The sequence below is a fragment of the Synchiropus splendidus genome, chromosome 6 (assembly GCF_027744825.2).
Source record: "Synchiropus splendidus isolate RoL2022-P1 chromosome 6, RoL_Sspl_1.0, whole genome shotgun sequence".
In the NCBI taxonomy this organism is placed as follows: domain Eukaryota; kingdom Metazoa; phylum Chordata; class Actinopteri; order Syngnathiformes; family Callionymidae; genus Synchiropus; species Synchiropus splendidus.
The window spans coordinates 16072212-16092653 of NC_071339.1; the positions used below are offsets into that span (position 1 = coordinate 16072212).

A 20442-nucleotide genomic window follows, 5' to 3' on the forward strand; every position below is an offset into this window, starting at 1 on the left:
CTCCATCATCAGGTTTGCTGCCATCAGCAATGTAAACAGCCACGCTCGGCTGCTTGTTGTGGACGGTGCGATTCCTTTTTAAATAAACACCTCCTGTTCGTGTTGGTGGTTTATTAACAAGCCCCAACAAGCTTGGAACATCAGCTCTCACAGAGAACTGGGACTCACACGACCTTCTTCAAGAGCAGTGAGGAACTACAGCGCGGATTTGGCCCACAGGTCACCCACTGGTGTAGTTCCATCTGGGGCACATTAGGGAGGCGTCACTAGACGCAGCCACAGAGACACCTGCCGCAGGGTGTCAGGTACTCACACTGGGGCCATTAACTCCGCACAGGTCGAGACTCCATTAATGTGAGGAATTATCCAACGATCTGGTGCTGTTTAACCAGAGAGACGAAGGGAACGGATCCATCCCTGCTGCCCTACTTTGAGCTCCTCGTCTATTTAAAACTGGCATGTTGGCTCTGCGTGCTGCAGTTCTGCGATTGGCTGCTTCCATTTCGGAACAAAATCTGCATCTTTAATGAGGTGAGATCATTTCAATGAGTAGCAGTCGGATTCCTTCAAACCAAGTTCTGCACCAGATCCCTGCAAACTTGTCGGGTCCGAGGTCAATGTCACATTTCAATATACAAGTACCTGAACTTAAACAACATAAACAATAAATTCATTAACTATTTAATAATTAAACAAATAAGAAATATGTTTTAGTATAGATTATTTTGTGTTTTTAATAAATGTCTTTGTGCTTATGAATGTAACATGAAATATGTGTACATTTCAATTTAGGATTTAAATGTAATGTTTGTTTAAATGTCATCTGTCATTTGTTTTTACCATGTCTCACAGGATGAAATTATTATTATTATTATTACAATGGCAACACTTAAATTACACAAAACAAATTCCCATTTAAACTATCTTGTTTGTGACAATTAAATAATTGTTTAAAGTTCAATCTTTTTGTTACAAACTTTCACTCGATTTTTGTCTCTCTTTATCTCAAAATACAAAAAAGTTATTTCTTATACATTCAGTTGGACTTGAGTTGCAAGTGATTTCACCCAGACAAAATGGCGGAAGAGAGAAACGGCAGAAGATGCAGTTCAGTTGAAGTGGAAACAAGTCAACAGGAAACAAATCTTCCTCACAGGATCTGTTTCGTATTAAATGTTATTTGGGGAGAAAAATATTCAGAGAAATGCGTGTTTGCCGCCAGTGATTTCTTGACAAACTGATTTTGTCTTGGAGACAACAACAACAACAACAACAGCAGCAGCAGCAGCGGGACATGTTTACAGCAGGAAAGAATATATTGATTTGCCCGACCACTCTCACGGGACTGAACTTAGTCCACCCTTGTGCCAGCAGCTGGAGAGAAGGTGGGCAGTGTGCGGTGGGAGGGGAGGACACATCATCTGTCAGGAGATTCAGAGTGCTTTCTGTCTGTCCTGCAGCTTGTCACAGAGTTCCTTTGTATGTTCATCTCCTGAGTGAAGCCTGTGGCTGTGCCAAGGCTGCGCTGCATAGACACTTCATTATAGCATCTTTCATCAGGGCTGGGATGGCGTGGCACCGCACTCCTCCTCCTCCTCCTCCTCCTCCCTATTCCTTCTCTTGGTCTGCTGCACCCTTCACATCAGCGTCCACCCAAAACACGCCCCTGCCTCAGCGGTGACCGTGAGCCCTGTAATTACATTCCCAAACAATAGGTGGCCATAATCCACACCTGCTGTTTACTGCAGAGAAGACTTGCACTTGCAGGGAATGTTTTTTTTTTCTTCTGCTAATTGAGTTAGACAAACACAAGCACAACATCAGACACAGAAGACAACAAACAGCAAATGAACGTCCACCTGGAATCAGACCATTTATTGTTGTATCGTGCCGTTTTTCAGGACCAAAAAACAGTCGCCTTTTAAGTCAAAACTCGGTGACCATGTCAGTACGACCCACAGACTGTGATCCACACACCACCTAGACACTAACCTCCGACTCACACTAAACCAGCGTTGCAATATTGCAATATGAAAAGGCATCATTTTCACCTTCCAGCCATCACAACTATACAATCAGTCGGAGAACTCACATCGAGTCTGTGCTTCCCTCCTCTGGAACCACACAGCCACACTGCAAAAATAAAACAGAATTTTGGTTCTTTCAGCTCAGGCTGCAGTGCCAGTCAAGTTGTCTTGCTTCACTTGTACACCATGGACAAAGAGATGGAGCGAACTGAGGACGAGTGAGGCTTCATTGTGCAACAGAACATGGATGAGGTGTGAGTCACCGCCAAGCTGGATGCAGTGCAGAATGGCTGCACACAACAACCGGAGTGAGTGAGCTGAGAAGGCTGTTTTTCGCCAGGCGAAGGCTGATCCTTGAATCGACCATCCCTGAACCAGCTTGAGGCCTAATGCGGAAGCGTAGAAATGCATTCATGACTGACCTTTTCTGACATCCCAACGTTAATGGACAAGGACATCTTTGTCCATCACGGAACAGATAAATGTTATTGAATCGACTGGTCCCATTGGGATGACAGACCAAATCAGAAATGACCAATGCTCTGCTCTTGGATCAGACAAAGCACTACAGTCTAAACCAGGAAGGTTTTGATGGTCAACTGCCGGGGTCTCCAGTCTTCGAACGCCAACTTCAGTTCACACGACACAGCTTCTTAAGAAGAATTTGGGGGAGAAGCTGAGTCATCTTTTGTTCAACAGTTTCCCTCTACCAGAGAATGTTCTGATTTCGTCATGCAACCCAGTGCCTGAAAGTGGTGACAACTCCCAGGCGGCGCCGCAGAAAACCCATGAGGTGCAAGTGTAGGGAGAAAAACTAGTGGATGATGTCATATCCCACTAGAAAACCCCATTGATAACAGCTGAAAAGGGGTGCAGGAGTCCCTGCTGTTTGGCTGGGGGGGACCCCCTAACTGCTGGATCATACCTGTTGCTCTTATTCAAGTGAATGTGAGGAGAAAAAAGTCAGTCTGTCGATGCATCTTGGCTAGTCGTCCATTTGTTGTTGCAGCTGTAGCTGCCTAGAGCCCAGCTTTGCAACTCTTCCCCATCTAACAAGGGATCTGCTCCTTCTTCTGCTGCCTCACCTGCGGCTACTCGAGGCCGATCAGCGAGAGAAGCCTGGAATCAATTTCAAAAGAGCAGATTTGAAGGTTTTACAGGGATTAGCGGTGTAGCGAGGAGGATTTTTTATTTAACTGGCAGCGTTCTGCTTCCTGTACGCTAAGCTAATTGGTTCCTGCCTTCAGACGCACAAGTGGTATTGATTGTCGATTGTGATTCAAAATGTCTCCCTATTCATTTTCGATGATTTGGCACGGTCTCATTAGGATCCCCACGACACAGAGAAACCTCCAGCATGGTTCGTGTGTGTGGCCCGGGACCGGCAGGGAGCCCTACCTGCTGCCTCATCTGGTTGGCATTCAGCCTAATGAAAGCCTTGCTACCCCACAAACAGGGTGTATTACCATAAGTGCTCCCTCCAGTGATGTATTTATGGCAACTTGGCATTATAAACAAGGATAAGAGGAGAGCAGATACTAAAGTCTGATTTCCCAGCGTGTCGCTATGGAGACCAGGAACAAGTTCCCAGGCAGCTCTGCAGCCTGCCAGCGTCCGTGCTCACGTTACGAAAGGCATCCTCCAGATCTTTTTACTTTATCATGATCTCCAGGCAGAGACAACGTGGCAATATGAGGAGACTTTTAAAATGTCACATTAAGCTTTCTTGCATCGGACAATACTGCAAATCACCCTAGGATGAGTGTTCCCTAAACTGTGCCACAGAAAGGGCCCACAGGAGGAGGCCAATGAAGAAGTAAGAGAGTTAACTACCGAAGCCCAGACTGTACTCTTCGGCCAGTCAGCTGACCCAGTGTGACAGTCATTATCTGGCTGGGAAACTTGGGGTGGATCATCTTCGTGCATGTGTCTCAGATAAGTCACTGACTTCTCAAATGATGCCAACACAAACAATGTCAGGGCAGGACTTGCACCAGGAGCTTGGAGATGCACCCAGTCCAGGTGCAGGGAACACCTTTTCCCAAAAGCCCATCAGTAGTTGGGAAAAAAACTTGGTGGGTTATGGACCTTCTAGTCCTTCAGGCAGGTCGACCAACTGACCATTGTTTCTCCTCCTCCTCCTTCATAGCTTGCTGTTCACAACAACGCACATGTAACTTGATCTGGCGTGGATCATTCAGTATTTCTCTTCCAATGAGCCAAGCCCTGACACCTGCTGCCCTTCACTAAGCCAAAAGGTTAGCACTCTCTCCTTGCAGCAAGAAGGTTGCGGGTTTGATTCTCGAGTCAGAACAGTGGCGAGCGTGGGCGTTCCCTGGGTACTCTAAAATTGCTCCTAGGTGTGCGTGAGACCAATCCAGGGTGTCCCACAACCCTGAACAGGACTAAGCTCAATGAGCTGGGTCCACCCAAGACAGGTCTCCAGTCTTTCACACGGCAGACAATAGTCACCATATCACCTCAGCCTTTCTATCCCTCCATGCTACTTCTCGTGTTATTTTGTAGCCAAAATATGCAACAGAGTAGTAATCCCTGTGTGCGCACGTGCGATCACCGTCGTGTTCAAACATGTAACGGGAACTAGTTTCACTCTCCAAAACGCACATAAAAGTGTAAGCGGAAAACATGCCTTAAACAAATCCACACAAATGAGTCGCTAACCTCCGCATTTCTGTTCATAATTATCCCGCTTCAGAGTTTAATGGAGTGTCTGAGAGTTCGCACTTCCTCCGCTCGCACCCAAGACTGCTGCTTTAGCGTGCAGCAGATGTTTCAGGACTTTCCACTCGCCAATCTTTCCAACCAGCTAACCATTTCGCAGACCAAGGTGGCGGCTCGTGAAAAGAATGGAAACCCTTTGAGGTGAGAGGCTCCAAAATCAAATCCTCCCAAGACTCAGCTGTGCATCTCGTTTCCTTATTAACTCTCGGGGCGCGACACGTCCCATCAAAGTCCAATCCATCTTTTGGTAAGTAATGAGCGCTACGGGGATGGAGGGGGAGGGGTCACCTCAAGAACAAACCGCTTACCCCCAGCAAGAGATGGTGAAGGAAGATAGGTGAGGAATTTAACATCTGCGGCCACTTTCATCTCCAACAACTTGTCTGTAGCCAGGAAGCATTTCTGAGTGATGTCACGAAGACCCCAACAAGCTGTTTCTCCAGTTCTCTCATAACTTTCTCTGCAAGCTATTAAAAGGAGCTTCTACTCTTGACAACAATTGTTGTGTCATCACGGCAACCAGAATTCTGCAAGGTCTGGAAGCAAATCAAACCATGGAGAGCACTGAGGAACACGCTGGTCTCCCTTCACTGACAGCCACACTTTAGGTGGTTTGGCTGAAACACAATCCCTCTATCCTCCATTCATTTATTCATCACAGACCTCATTGTGGTGCACTTTTCCTCCTATGACCCCTTTGATTCTCTCCAACCCCTCGCTCCGTCTCTGTCTTCTCCCCACTAACCGCTCACCAGAGAAGAGGGGGAAGCCTTCTCTCATGTTTGACTGACAGGCCCCGAGCGCAGATGTCTCCTCGCGGTCGACCTTATCGCCGGTCGAGCTTGGCAGCGCTGAGTGGCAGCCTACTTTCTCCCTCGGCGGCGCTGCCTGCCCCGACAAGGTGTGGAGAGTGGATTTAAATTTCAGTTTTCAGAATGATAAGGAAATGTAATTAAAGGACGTCGTCCAGGGAGCGACTGAAACTGGGTAACTGGGTTGCTGCAGCATGTGATTATTCAGTCTGGCTCAGATTCGACATGTGGCCGACGTGTCTGGATTTTAGATCGCAGCGCTGGCGAGGATTCACACTTCGAGAAGAACACTGGTGTTTGAGCTCCTCTAATGTCGGTTTCCCCTGACAGCAGAAAAAAAGGTTACATTTTCCGGAAGACTATCATTTTCTTGGTCAACACTGAAGTTGCCAATATGCACTTCACTCTTCACTAGGCTCTGAACTGTTGCTACTAACCCTTCAATGTGATTATTGATAAATGCAGGGTTTGCTGCAGTGCCATTTCATTAGTACACTGTCTGTGACGTCATGAACTCAAGGTTCTTCAGAAGGCAACAAGCTGTGATATGAACCATCTGTGTGGCAACAGCTTCATAGTGAGGTATGATTCACAAAAAGTGGCCACTACCTGTAAAGCACAGGTGGGAAATTAAATTTCCGAGGGGGCCAGGTTATATACAAGTAGCGTTGCTGGGCTGCTACGTGCTGCTGTGCCAGACATTGAAAAAAAAAAATCTGCTGGCTGTGGTCGTAAGTACAGGTGGACGTAAGTCGAGCAGGTCGTAAGTCAGATGTTACTTGTATTGTGACCGTTGTGAGGGGCCGTCAAACCCGAAGAGAAGCATTGAAAATAAGTATTGATTATGAAATTACACTTTATAATGCCCAGAAAATGTTGGTTTGTTGTGTTTTATTTAATTTAAACCACATTCCATTTAATGATTGTCTCATACATTTCAAAATCCAATGTATTTTAAGGGACAAGATATACTACTAAAATAACCAACGAAAAGACAAATAACAAACGTGTTTAGGTTGCATCATAATGAACAATAAACAATGCATAAGACAAAAATGTCAGAGACAATTTTATAGTTATACTCTGACTCCAGGAGGGCCACATGAATACAGTGAAAGGGCCGCATTTGGCCCCCAGGCCGCACTTTGCACAGGTCTGCAGTTAAGCATCGGTTCCGATGCTACTCTTAAGATATTCTGATGATGAACTGTCATGGTGTGACAGATCGATGGCTCTGATCGATGCTGACGCGGCCCATTGAACTGGCTCCTTGACATTGATTGGTTCTCAGCACCGTTGCTCCGACAGCAGGCGGAGAAACGGGGGGGCGGCCTCACTAAGGAGACCACTCACTTACCGAATCAATTTCCAAACTGAGCGCCTGAGGAGCTGCTAAAGATCCACTCAGATTCATGACTCAAACCTTCGCCCTCCATCTGCTTCAGTGAGCTCAGCAGATTTGGGTTTTTATCTCCAGCCGGGAGGAACACTGAGGAGAGGAATGCTGAGGTCTGGAGGGAAGCGGTTAGAAGACGGGAGGCAAGTCTTCCCAGAACCGACAACAAATCTATGATCTGATATAATCTGCGGCAGTTGCAGAGGGGGTAGGGGGGTCTGCGGAGCTCCACAACAAAGCTAAAAATGTCTCTCTGGCGCTTGTTAGTGCTCCGGCGGCCTCTCGCACGAGGGTGCCAACAACAGAGCTGGCAGCACGTTGGTGTGGAATGCAGTTTAGGGAGCGCTGACCGGCCAGAGAGCTCTCAAACGTGTCACAGTTTCCACCAGAGGGAAGAGACAATCGCACTCGCGGACCAATATAGGTGTCCAAGTTAAAAATAAGAGCAGGCCAGGCATGTTGCACAGCTGTGATGTGTACAGGGGGGAGGAGTGGTGGAGGTGGGGTGAAGGGAGGGCTGCTCTCAGTCTATCTCAACAGCTGAGATGACAAAGTGCCGCATTTCCTTTTCTCTTCATCCTCCCAGATTCATTATCTCTTTCCGTGTATCAACATGAGAGCTATCTTTCCGGTTCCCTCTGTCCGCTAAATATAAAGCGACCCGTCCCCCCTCCTCACCCGACACCCACACACAACCCTAATGCGACAAGCGATACAGGACTGAACTTCAAGTGTCTTGTCCGGGTTATTCACCATCCCAGGCCAGGACCTCACAATGACTTTGGTCTGGTCTGCATTGTCAGTAACAAGTCAGACTCACTTCCAATCGGACAGGACGCGGCAAAGAAGGTCTTCAGTCTGGTGTCTTCACGCTCAGGCTCTGTTGGCCCTGAGTTCTATAGCGGAAAAGCCAGCTGAGGTGACTCAGCCATCATGTGAGTGCGTCCCCAGGACACCACTGAGAGGAGGCAGAGGGACAGGTCCAGGACACACTGGAGTCTCTCAGGTGACCTGGGAACAGTCCTCACTCAGAAAAGCTATATTGGGGAGAGGACTTCGGAGACTGTCAGTGGATGGAATGGAGTGGTTTGCATTTTCATCCAGGGGTAAACCAGTCTCACTACAGAGTTGAGGGATGGCAGAATTATATATTGTCATTTTTCACTGACTTTGCATTGGGGTTCATGTTTAAGGTCTTCTTTTTTTCCCCTTCCATTTTAAGTCACCAGTTGAATGAGGTACTTTTGTTTCCATCAGCTTTTTACACCCGTATATCAACATTTTAATACCTCTTATTTTTCATTATTATTTTTGATCTGGTCACATTTTAGTTGGCTACTGTTTGCGTAAAGTTGGCCGAGGTTTGGAGCGTTTTCTATGGTATTTTAATTCATTTTTCTTCTTATTTCACCGTGCGACAGCAGTGTTCTTCATATAGTTGGGGCCTGATGGGTAGAAATGTCAGCTGGAGAAAGCCCAAGCGTCATGGCCTCCTGAAAGCTATGTAGTGGAGCCACCACCACAGGTGGATCAGGACCATCTGTAGGAGGGGAGCAGATCAAGACTTCTCTGAATGACACTGAAGATCCATGCTAGCTTCCTCCCCTTGTCAAGTGTTGACCTTGGTTATTCATTGAAGCAAAAGCCACAGTGCTGTCGACCAATCAAATCCAAGCAGGAGGATGTTGAAGGAGTTACTCACCGCTTCCCGCTTCGCCCCCTCGGTGATGGCAGCAGTGACGGCAGAAGGGGGCAAAGAGTGCAGCGGCCTCCAGCGAAACACTTTCTGTGTCTCTTTTCTAATTGAAAAAGTCTGTTTTGGCTTGGCTCGCACCGGCGAGAGAGGAGCGGCACTAAGGCTGAGCGGCGTGAGTCGGCAGGATGAGGAGCAGAGCGACGCAGACGCTCAGCAGGTTGAGCGCGATGACTAAGACGCGGAGAGGAAGTGGGTGAAAGGCTCTCTTTCTCGACAGATGAATGCAATCAGAGGTGGCCACCATGCTGGTTGCTGAGGGGGCAAACAGCACACAAGAGCGGCCCCTCCCACAGCTCGCAAAGAGCAGTCAGCATTTTTTCCTAAGCCCCTTCCCCTCAAGCACTTCACCCATTAAAGCTTTGGCAACGTTCTGTGCTCGTAATATCTGAGGACAGGATGATGGTGGAGGGAGTCAGTTACACAACTTCAACAAGGTACCCACTCTAGTTTCACTCGGATCCATCATGAAGATCCATACAGTAGACAGAGCCACAGAAACAGATATGGATAGAATGGTGGGAATTTAGGTATCGCACCTAAATTCTTTCCTGTATATGATCCGGTCCCTGGGACATATTTGGATCAGAGTGTCCAGTCATCATAAAGAAAGAGCTGAACTTAAAAGAACTTAAAGTTCTCCACTGACAGGTGGATTTCTCCTCTCACCTGTGGTCAGTAGTAACTAAAGCAACAAGAGTTTCTCCGTCTGGACTCTCTTGAAGAAAGAAGCTCAGTGATTTGGGAGAGACTCGGAGTAGCACCTCCAAGAGAAGACAGCTGAGGTGAGTTCAGCTGCTGCCCCATTGACCCGCCACTGATCACAAAAGAGAATGGACGGATGCTCTGCCTGTGGCAGGAAATGTGGGAGACCTTTCTCAAGCTTGAGCAAGCAAATGTAAATGTCTCAAGAGATACCTGCTCCTGCTGTCTTTCAAATTCACATGCATTCCTCTGGAGCAATGATTCACCTCTGTGAAACTGTGACGACCAACACTTCTGTATACTTGTATCAGTGAAACATGACAAGTAGTTGCAACGCAAATAAATCATGAAAGAATACAGCCTTGCACCTCAAGTAGCTGGGGCAGACACCATCCGAGCGATCACTTGGAGAGTGGGCTGAAAAACTGAACTTACAGTGATGAAGTTGCAACATTTTACATGGAAAAACAAGTACAGCCAAGATTTCTTCTTCATAAATATATGGACCTTTGGCCTTTGGTATAGTCCAGATCCAGTCCATCATCATCAAACTGCACCTGAAGCCTGGTGCATGAATACCGTAATTTCCGGACTATAAGCCGCTACTTTTTTCTCGCGGTCTGAACCCTGCGGCTTATAAAACGATGCGGCTAATATATTGATTTTTACAGGGATATTCCAATCAATCGGCCATTGATTATGAAAGGCTGAACTCGTTGTGATCTGTGAATGCCGACCACTGCCTGTCATTGCTGGTCACAAAATCCGATCACATGTGACAGCAGCCGTTCTGATGAGGCACCGCCCGCGGTTTGTGATGCGTCTGCTCCTCCCTCCCGACTCGCCACTCGCTTGGCAACGGCGTGTCTAATGCGGAAGCTTTTTTCAGTCTGTCATGTCAAGTTTGCATCCTGCAGCACATGCACGTTAAAGGGCGTCAACGCCACGAATTCAATACGATATTTAAAACACCAGCACTTGACGGAGCGGAGAGAGTTTTCTGGTGCTCATGAAAGTGAAACTGCAGGAACCAGCGGCCACTCGCGACACTCGCCGGTCTGAGCATGACGTTCAGAACGCGAAGCATATTGCCCGAGAAATAATCATTCATTTCACCGCGCCAGATGAGCAGCCTTTCTCAGGTGTCGTTTTAAGACGGAATCAACCGGGACCGAATCCGCTGCAGTCTTGTGTGTGTCAGATGCAGCGGTCGCGGTGAATCTGAAACGTTTGCAACCGTCCAGAGTGAGAACTTTCATGAAAGAGGTTGAAGACAGCTACTTCAGCTGAGTGCTCGCCCTGTCTCTCGGAGCATCCCGAGTTTTTAGAGTCTAATGAGCATGCTCTTTGCTGGCAAAAATATTGAGCTTCGTCACATCAAACCGATGACATCACGGGCGTTTTATTTACCTTTAAAGCGCTCAAATTGCGCTGTTTTCGCCCGCGTGTCCGCAGCTCTGCTGACAGAGACGATCTACTGGAGGGTGAAAACAGCGCTTTCTGAACACTTTAAATGTAAATAAGATGTGAGAAGTTCATGACTGGAGTTCAGAACATTGGCAAGATTGTTTCATGAGTCAGTCTCGACACTGGACCCCGTTTTCAAAACTAGTACTAGAGGATCGCTAGAAGTGATCCTCATGCATTTTCTGTGGCGCAGACAGCAACGGTGCACCCGCGGCTTATAGAGCGGTGCGGCTTATGTATGAACAAAATCCATTTTCCTTCTTAGATTTGGTGGGTGCGGCTAATATTCCGGTGCGCTCTGTAGTCCGGAAAATACGGTACTACCTTTCTCTCATCTGATCTGCTGCTGCCTGTCTCCCGCAGCACCGGACGCCTCTGCACACAGCGCACAATAAGAAATAAGCATAAATGTGAACACCTTGTTAAGAACGCCATAATGTCTGCAGCAGTAAACATGGAGCTGCCAACTTATACGAACACTTTGGCGGGACAGTGGGTCAAGTTGCTCACTGCAAGTGAGTCTTATGTAGTTTCACCCCCCAAAAAATGGGACAGGGAAAAATGTTTTCCGTCAAAATCGCTCCGCCTTGGTTCAGGTTGAAACGTTCTTTTACTGTGGTCTGGATGGAACTTCTGAGGCTGAAGGAGAATTTTGGGACAAGCGACTTTGACTATGACGAGATACTGGTCATGCAAATTCAGGTCAGAGAGGCTTTTCTTTTTCAGCCTCTGCTAGTTCTGTGTGAGACTTACTGACCCCTTTGGCAGGTGAGGACCGACTTCATCCAACAGAAACATCATCCGCACAGTGGAACCGTCATCGTGAGTTTGTCTTGAAATGAGAAAAATCCACCTTTGCTAGTCTGGGAACTGCCTGCCCGCTTCCATTAGATTTCGAGAGGACACATTTGTGTGGTTTGTGTTGAGCAGAAGAATCCAGCTTCACATTACTCTGGCAAGCAACCGTGCTTTGATAATTTATGCACAACCACACGAATTCCTGACACTGGAAATTTCTGGCAGCAGTACCGTGAATAAAGGCGGACGGATGCTACACTAGATTCACTTCAGGATCGCACTCATGAAGCGTCAAAAGAGTCGGGCTGAAAGTCCAGCGGCTGAGCGTCCGCTTCTGATGCAGCGCTCCCTCTGCTGCCGTTAATCCGTCCACTCTCCCTCCACTTCAGACCCGCCGGGGCTGCGGTCGCTGGAAACATCTGCAAGAGCACTTCCACCACTCTCCTCTGAAAGCAATGCGCATTCAGTCAGCGGCGGATAAGCTAAATCACCCCAAGTCGAGTGTGACCTTGTGATGGGTCTCTGGATACCCAATCTGAAAGAAACCATGACCGGCTGGTGAAGGAAGACGGTCCCCGACTGTCATGCAACGCTCAGGCAGGAGTTCAGAGATGGAGATAGTCTGACGCATTCCTGAGAAAGCTCTAGACATAAAAGTGCCTGAAGTGAATCTGGGCTGAAGATGATGATGCTGTTGATGATGGAGATGTTGATGGCAATAAAAGTGTTGATGCTGATGTCTCTCAGTTGACCTGAGCCTCTTTACTTCAACTGCTGCCCCCACGACGTGGAGCCCAATAAGATTAAAGCCAGATGCTTTAGTGAATTTGATGGTCTAATATTAACTGGTTAACCTTCAGGAGTCAAACTCCCATGTTGCCCTGGAAGAGGACCTGTTCAGGCAGTTGGCAGTCGCGCGACTTCCCTGCGTGTCTCCGAGGGAAGAACAAGACTCCAGCTGTGAAGTTACTCCTCAGAAAACCCTGTTCTGATTTTGGTCACGAGGTGCTGGGGATGTGGTTACCTCTTCTTGAGGGCTCTCACTGTGCACCTACTCTTGTCGGCGGAACGGAACAGCCAGACGCACGTCTGCAGGTCAGGACGGAGATGTGGAGAGGAGGCGGGGCTGAGGTCTGGGTATGAGGCTTCCGTCCACACCTGACAACAAAGACACGCGTTGTCTCCGCTGAGTTTGCACACTGGTATTCAGGAAGCGGGACAAAGAAACTTCTCTCAACATTCATCTTATGCAGATGTTTGTCCTTAGCTGCTGCCATGGAAACCAAACCTCCGAGCATTAGGTTTGACGCACCGTCACGGCTGTCACGCAGCAAATACGCCGTGACTCACGGTGCCCAAGACAACTGGCCTGCAAATCCAGAATGCAGCAGACAGGATTCTCCTGGATGCTTGCAGAAATAAAACCATTTGTCACTGTTAGAGCTCAGAGGTGCGTGAAGAGGTGCGTCTAGGAAGAGCGATGGAAAGGAAACCTCCCCCCTTCTCTCCCTTTGTCCCTCAATCCTGGACTCATCCCTCACTTCCCTCGAGGAACAAATGAAGTTATCAATCAAGTTCTTGGTTCCAGAAAAGGACACGGCTGGAGGCGAGCGGAGCTGAGCTGCCAACACCACACAAGCCCACTGTTGCAGGAAGACTGCCATTGCTCTGGAAGCTGTTTTCTATTGCAAACACATTGTTCCCATTCGTGACGGTCGGATTGCTGATTCCGATCTTTTAGCCCAATTAGTCCATTCGCATCACACAAGAGCGTATTTTGTCCCAGGGTTCCTGCTACCTGTTAATGCGCCTGGCGTTCTGCCATTGTTTAAAAAAATCTGGAGGAAACCCTGTGACCTCTGATGTCAGAGAGCCTTTCAAAGAGACAAACTCCTCTGCCATGCCTGCGATGTTCCACACTCCTGATTTAGATTGTTGCAGTCCATGTGGGACGAGTCTGCAGCTCTGTAATCCGAGCAATGGAACTTGTCTTGACTATTTGTGAGGCATGCAGAAAACATGATACTAAAGATACTAAAGATACATGGTGACTCCTTCCATCACTCATTCATCTCAGATTCACCTGAATATCCTCACAGCAGACGTATTTGCACATTTAGCGACTATATTAATGATTCATGTTCGTCCGGTTACAGTCTGCTCTGTCGTCTCCAAACTGCTTTACATTTCACTTCCACCGACTTCAAGGTGAAACTGACACTGGAGGCCATGAGTCAGAGCTTGATAGATCCAGTCTCTATTAGGAGGAAAAGCAAAGCCAAGGATCACAATAAAAGTCTGCAGAATGAGTCAAACCTGCAGAAAATGACTCCCTGCCATGACGGCTGAACACAGGAAATTGATTCAAGGCTTTCATGAGACAGTTCTGCTTCATCACTGAGGCCATCATGTGCTTCGTCTAGACCAGCGAGAGCTCCGCTACAGGCCACGACAAGCCCCGACCCAAATCTGGAAACCCAGTCACCTGCTCACATGGAGTTATTAAATGATGATGTCATTAGAAACTGAAGTGGTACAGATTTTGATTTTCTTTTTCTTTTACCACTTTTTTTTTTAGTTGTGCACGTGAGTCTTGGAGGTCTGGTCTTCACCCATTAGCTGAGCATCTCTGGAGACCACGGCAACACAAACGGTCATAAAACTGTCAGTTTGGTCAATTCCTATTACTTTTTACAGCGTAACTTCTTGTTGGAGTCGGCAGAACATCTTCATAATGGCATCAGTGATGCACTGAGGAGCAGCTTCTTCTCAACGCCAGTAAGACCAAGGCGACCTCCAAGCTCCATCAGCACCCTGGGGATGGAGAGTGGTTGGTCAGCTCAACAGTGGCCTCACATTACACTGACTCTTGATCAGCAAGACAACACAATCTTGACTCCTCTTCTTCAGGATCCTTCAACACTCTCCTTAACAGCGGCAGCTTGACAGAACATCTGCTCCTCAGACAGCTTGACAAGCTCTACAAACTATAATGTGCTTCATGAACGTATTCTCCAGCAAGACAATGCTATCAACCTAAAGCTGTACTTCAGCTCTCTTTGCTAAATGGACAAACCAGGTGGATTTCAATGTAACGTCCCAGCCAACAAGATGGCTAGAAAGGGTTTTTCTGCTCCCCACCAACTTCCTGGTTCAAGAACTTGGCTTAACACGTCACAACAAAAGATGGATACGATGGATACAAATTAATAACACAGTGACACGTTGCACGTGAGTCATGGAGGTCTGGTCTTCAGCCATCAGCTGAGCATCTCTGGAGACCACTGGAAGACCGCGCCAACACAAATGGTCATAAAACTGTCAGTTTGGCTCTTTCAAACACCGAGATGAGAGCAGCGGTCAGGAACCAAGACCGCGAGCTGAGGTTTGGGCCGGCTGCTGGTGAAGAAAGACTATTCTTATCAAGGTTAGTGATGCCAATGTCACATTACGATAACAAGGGACTAAGCCCAATGTGATCCACTGAGGGGATATTTGTGCAGGAGAAGGTTTTCTCAATGACAACCCTGGCAACTGCGAGCAAACAAGCCCAGATCAGACCTTAAGAGACAAAATAATTTTACAGCTGTTTTGGATCTGTTCAGACTGAGCGGGACGGAAAAATGTGAAGGGGGGACGAGAAGGAAGGAAAACAGAAGAGATACTGAATAACACTTTGGTAATAACTCAGCACACACACACACACACACCAAAGAGTCATCCAGGAGTTAACAACATCCTCGGTGAGCTCCTCCGGGCCAATCTCAGAGCTTAAAAAGAGGCTTGGATTTCACAACGTCCAGCTGTTTCGCTCGCACGGCTCAGCCCATGAAAATTCCTGTTTATTGTGAGGGAACATGACGGTGAACACACGCCGAGAGAAAGATCAGGCAGTTCACCGGGGCTTTTTTCTTCTGTTGCTGACCCCTCCCACCCTGAATGTCTCCAAAGATCTGGCTCTTTGTTGAAGGCCAAATCTCAGAGGACCGGTGCAAACTGTTCGCAGCACATTCACACACCCACTCACGCGCTTCCATTGTCTCGCCAGTTAGCCACAGTGTCGTTATTAACTGTCGGCTTCACGTCCCTCAGCCTGCACACGAGTTAATAACGCCGCCGCCGCTGTCACTCACAGCAAATAAGCGGACATGATTCCAAGTTAAGCACCCTGGCAGGAGATTAGAAGACATGGGGATTTCAACACTAGAGACACCAGAACTTGATGTTTTTTTTCTACATTTTTTGTTGTGAGATAGTTCCTAGAACTGGAGTTTACCAGGTCCCTTGAACACACCTCTTGGTGTGCAGTAAGAAACACGGGAAGATGTCATAGATACTGGTCCATAACTGGACCCACATTCATGTAAAGCTCCACCTATTGTGTCTTGCAGCATTTGTCGATGACATTACAGTTAGAAGTGTGTCCATTGTTGGCACTCGAAGATTGTAGATTCTGAAAAATGATATCAAAAACACACACTTGCCTTGTCGGATTAGGCCTTGACCTCTGAGACCTCCGACCTGCTCAGATTATCTCTGTGTGGGGTCACACTTGTGTTTACCCTGAGGCCCACATTCTAAATATTCATTCATGATTACAACTCAAAATATCCAGAGATCTTTCACAGAAACAGAGAAAGATTCGTTGGCTCTCTAGAGCAGAACTAACAGGGTAAGTGAGGATGACAGGAGCAGGTATGACAACAGAAGCTTTTTCTTGGTGCTTCACAATATGGGATTGCTGGCATGCCTCCAGAAGAGGCGCGTGGACCCCCCCCCAACCTCCAGTCTTACAACAGCTGAGGCCCGAGTCCCCCGACCCCGCCCCAACCCTCACAAACACACACACAGCCTCCAGGGATCCACACAGTGTGACACAGTGACACAATCAATCAGCCAATATAGCTTCTATCGACAGTCCCCAGAAGACTCTCCTTCTGCTGGATGATCTGTCGAGCCCAGCTCCTTCTGTCTCCCTCGCAACCTTAGCATTCATATTGCGACTTGTCAACACCATCCTTCATCACACTGCCTTTCTTTTTCTTCATCTCTGCCATCGAACCAGGCGGAGGAGGCTCCTAATGCAATCAGACATCGCAAAATGATTCTTTCCTCTGGGGTGTGAGGGGGTGCAGCGGGGCCTCATGCATATTTCATCCTCGCTATGATACACTTTTGGGGCTATGCATAATGCAGACTGTGTTTAAGAAAGAGCACGGGGGGTGGGAGGTGGGAGGGGATAGACGGGGCGTGAGGACATGAAACAACGAGAATGACTTGGTAACAGTCACACCATCGTACCTCAGAAACCACAAGTATCCACAGGTACAGACCAAAACACATCTCGCACAAAGCATGGGAGCTCAACATAGCAAGAGTGGTCACTTTATGTAGCTTGGGAAGGGGTGTGGTGACACTCTAGAGCAATTCAAATGGGGTCACGGGGACCTCAACTTCATTAGAACCAATACAGGCACGAGGCAAGGGACACCCTGGACAGGCAGCAAGTCCGACACAACTTAGAATGGCCCCGAACACCTTGAGTTGGGCGGGACCCGAAAAGTGTGGCATGTCCAGTGCAGGATGGAGTTGAGTCCTTCCACAGGAGGAAGAACTCCAGTATCCTGGAGTCTTGTTCACCAGTGAAGGATGGATAAAGATAAATCAGTGGTGAGTCTTCAGTCGTGAGTTTGTGAGCTGAGCCAGAAGACAAAGCACTTCTCCCTCACCACTTTCTCTGTCTGGTGACGAGATTGAATAGGGAGGCCTGGGCCTCTTTACCGTCTAGCTGCCCCCTCGATCTCAGCTAAGCTGTATACTTCAGGAGTCATTTAAGCATAAAAATCAATCTTCAGTTTCAGCTCCAGATGTTGCACTCGCAGCACCACTGACACTCTCAAGTCCCAAGCCAAAACACGCAACAGAGCTCCAGGAGGAGAAAGCACATCACTCCAGTCTATGACAGAGGAAATCCTTCCTCTTTGTGGGGCTTAATTGCCTAATCTCCTAACTTTGTCAGCGCGAGGTATGTGTTGTCAGGCAAGTCGTTTGGAGGGGGAGAGGAACGTCAGAGATGGTCTATCACGCAGATGAGAGGAGGACTCCCAGCCCTCTGGCAGCGGCTTGTCACTCTCAAAGCCTTCATGTCGGACTCTTACTCTCTTCGAGGGCTCACACACCACCTGGTTTGATTTTGAGTCATGTCGAGCACTTCCATCTCAACACCACATCCATGTCCAATAAAGTACGGGGCTTTTAACACTTGGGGAAGAGGATGAGCTCAGGGAACAAAAGAAAGGCACGAAATCCCAAACTCACTGACGACAATTCCCTGTGACCATCAAAACCTCCACCGCGGAGCACAGCGCCTCAGACTTTCGGTGATGGTGTTGATGGAAGCTATTGTTTTGCTTACATTTTTTTTTTACTATTTTAATATAACTTTTTAACAATCATCATTTTTGCACAGTCACATTTCCTTTTTGAGGTCCATTTGAGGTCCAATGCCAGATCAATTATTTGTGGCGTACACGTCTTCCTTCTTTTGACATTGCACCAACTCTGTTTTCTACAAAAACGTGTCTGAATTAAAATGATTTAAAGTTCATTTTTTCACATCATGCACACAGAAGGTCTCATCATATTGACTACAAATTCATTGTCAATCCAAGTGATCGGCAGCAAAAACCCTGATCAGAGCTTCCCTATTATTTTTGTATCGGTGGATCTCAAAAACATGAATGTCACAACTCCTTGCTGCTCCAGTCATGTCTTGTTTATTGGGTTGAAAGTTGTAAACTGTGATCTGCAATCAAAAGATTGCTCTACATCCACACCAAGTCGAAGGGGGGAAAAATGTCATACACATGCCAGGCCTGTACGTGGTACAAAAAAAGGAACGAAACTTGACCAGACAATGGAGATCATGGGGTCAGAATAATGTTGGACCAAGAAACTCGGAGTCTCGGACACAAAGGCTGTGCAGACGTGACCAACTGCATCTCACTTTTGGTGACATGGTACCATCATCACACCTCCTGGGTCGCCCTGGAATGGCGGATTGGACGTTGAATCAAACCAGGCTGCTCAGAGGAAAGTGCCCTCAGGATCCCGACCTGAAGAGTTGCATTAGATAATCGTTCCAGCCTGGAAGCACCCTGCCCTCATGGACGCCCACTTTACTTGGACTTGCGAGCAACGTTGGATCTTTGGAATCTCAGGATCAGAGTATTCCTTGTGAGAACGCTCTTCTGCGGGGGAAAGATTTCGGGGAGTTTATTGCCCCCCTGGAGAGGAGAAAAATGGAACCCCTTAAACTGTGTGAAACGCCTTCAGCATGGAAACCAGCGATAAGTGTTCTGGTAACAGCTTAAAGGAGTGAAAATAAAACGGCGCGGACAACGTGAAAAATGTGTTGAAGACAAACTGCAGCTGAAGAATAACAGTTCTTCCTCTGAGTTTAACGAAACGTGGACACACTTGGATGCACTAGTGCCACTCAGGTGATTGAGTGAATTACGCCTGTCAGACTGTGGTCACAACTCTGATTTGTGCTATAAAAACCCACACGTTTCACAATTAACTCTTTCTCCTCTGCCTGTAGCTCAAAAACACATGGAGGAAGACGCGTCTCTGCTCCGACCGAACAGATGTCACACATCAGAGTCTCTCAGAGGAAGCCACGCTGAGACAGTGAGAGGAGGGAGGGAGAGAAGGAGGAACAAAGAAACCATCAGGGAAGATTTTTAAAATTCAGACCCCACATGCTCCAGTGCAAGCCGGCACACACATGATAAATGGTGAGGATGTGGCCTCCCTTTTTATTGCAGCTCCATCCCTTCTCACTGTATATCTTCCCCTAAAACAACTCCCCACGTCTGCGCTATCTGCTGCACTTTCTCACAGCCCAGCGAAGGAAGTCACCACCAGTGGCTTCTCAACACTCTCAATTTTGGGACAACATTCATTTCAGCTCTAATCCAATGAGCCGGTTCTGAGCAGAAGTCATCCATCACGCCACAGTCAGGAGGACGTCTTCCTCAGTTGTGGTCAGAAAAACAGATAATCAGAGGATTTGTCTTAGAAATGGCCAAAATTCATCAGATATGACAGTACAGGTCGTAAATTTGCGATTTCTCAAGTTCCTGATTCACGTTAAATACAATTATCGGATCAGAGCAGTTCAGCGTGGTGTCGCTCGGGGCTTGGGAAAGCTCTGCCCTAAATTCCACTTGTTTACGATGTGGGTCACTCGGTTCATTTGAAAAAAGTCCATCAACTTTAGTACTCTTATCCAAGTCGGGGCTGCAGGGGCAGCAGCTGAAGTTGAGAAGTCCAGAAACCTCTGCTAGGAATCCGAGTGGTTCCCTCGCCAAAGAGGCATCATCTCTCCAGTGTGTCCCAGATCTATACTCAGTAGCCAAGTTGTACAAAAATTCCCGGGGTAGGTTGGTAATTTTATTACCATTAAAAAAAATGGAGGGGCCTGTGTTCCTGGCGTAATGGGACACGCACAAATTGCTCCTTTTTCCATTCTGAGATAGAAAAAGTTACTAGTTTCTCTCTTATCAGTTCCGTGCATCAGGCCGGAATGCGAACCGATTTACAGCGATATAAGTTAACCACAAAGGCACCAAAAGGTCATATGCAAAAGAGCTCTACGGTTTGCACATGGACAATATTTCTGTCAAAGTAAAGTTGGCTAGTTCACAGACGTTTATTTGTGATGCGCTTTGGGTGTTA

At 47.5% G+C, this 20442-nt stretch overlaps 1 protein-coding gene across 2 annotated transcripts in view; it reads right to left on the reverse strand.

Moving 5' to 3' along the window:
* prickle2b (prickle homolog 2b) overlaps nt 1–20442 on the reverse strand; it is a 91696-nt gene that overhangs the window by 45515 nt on the left and 25739 nt on the right. The window contains exon 3 of one of the 2 annotated variants that reach the window (XM_053867610.1): nt 12725–12858. The exons of the other annotated variant lie outside the window; for it this stretch is intronic. Coding sequence (XP_053723585.1) covers nt 12725–12858 — 134 coding nt within the window. The remainder of the gene's footprint in view (nt 1–12724; nt 12859–20442) is intronic. 2 annotated transcript variants of the gene reach the window in all.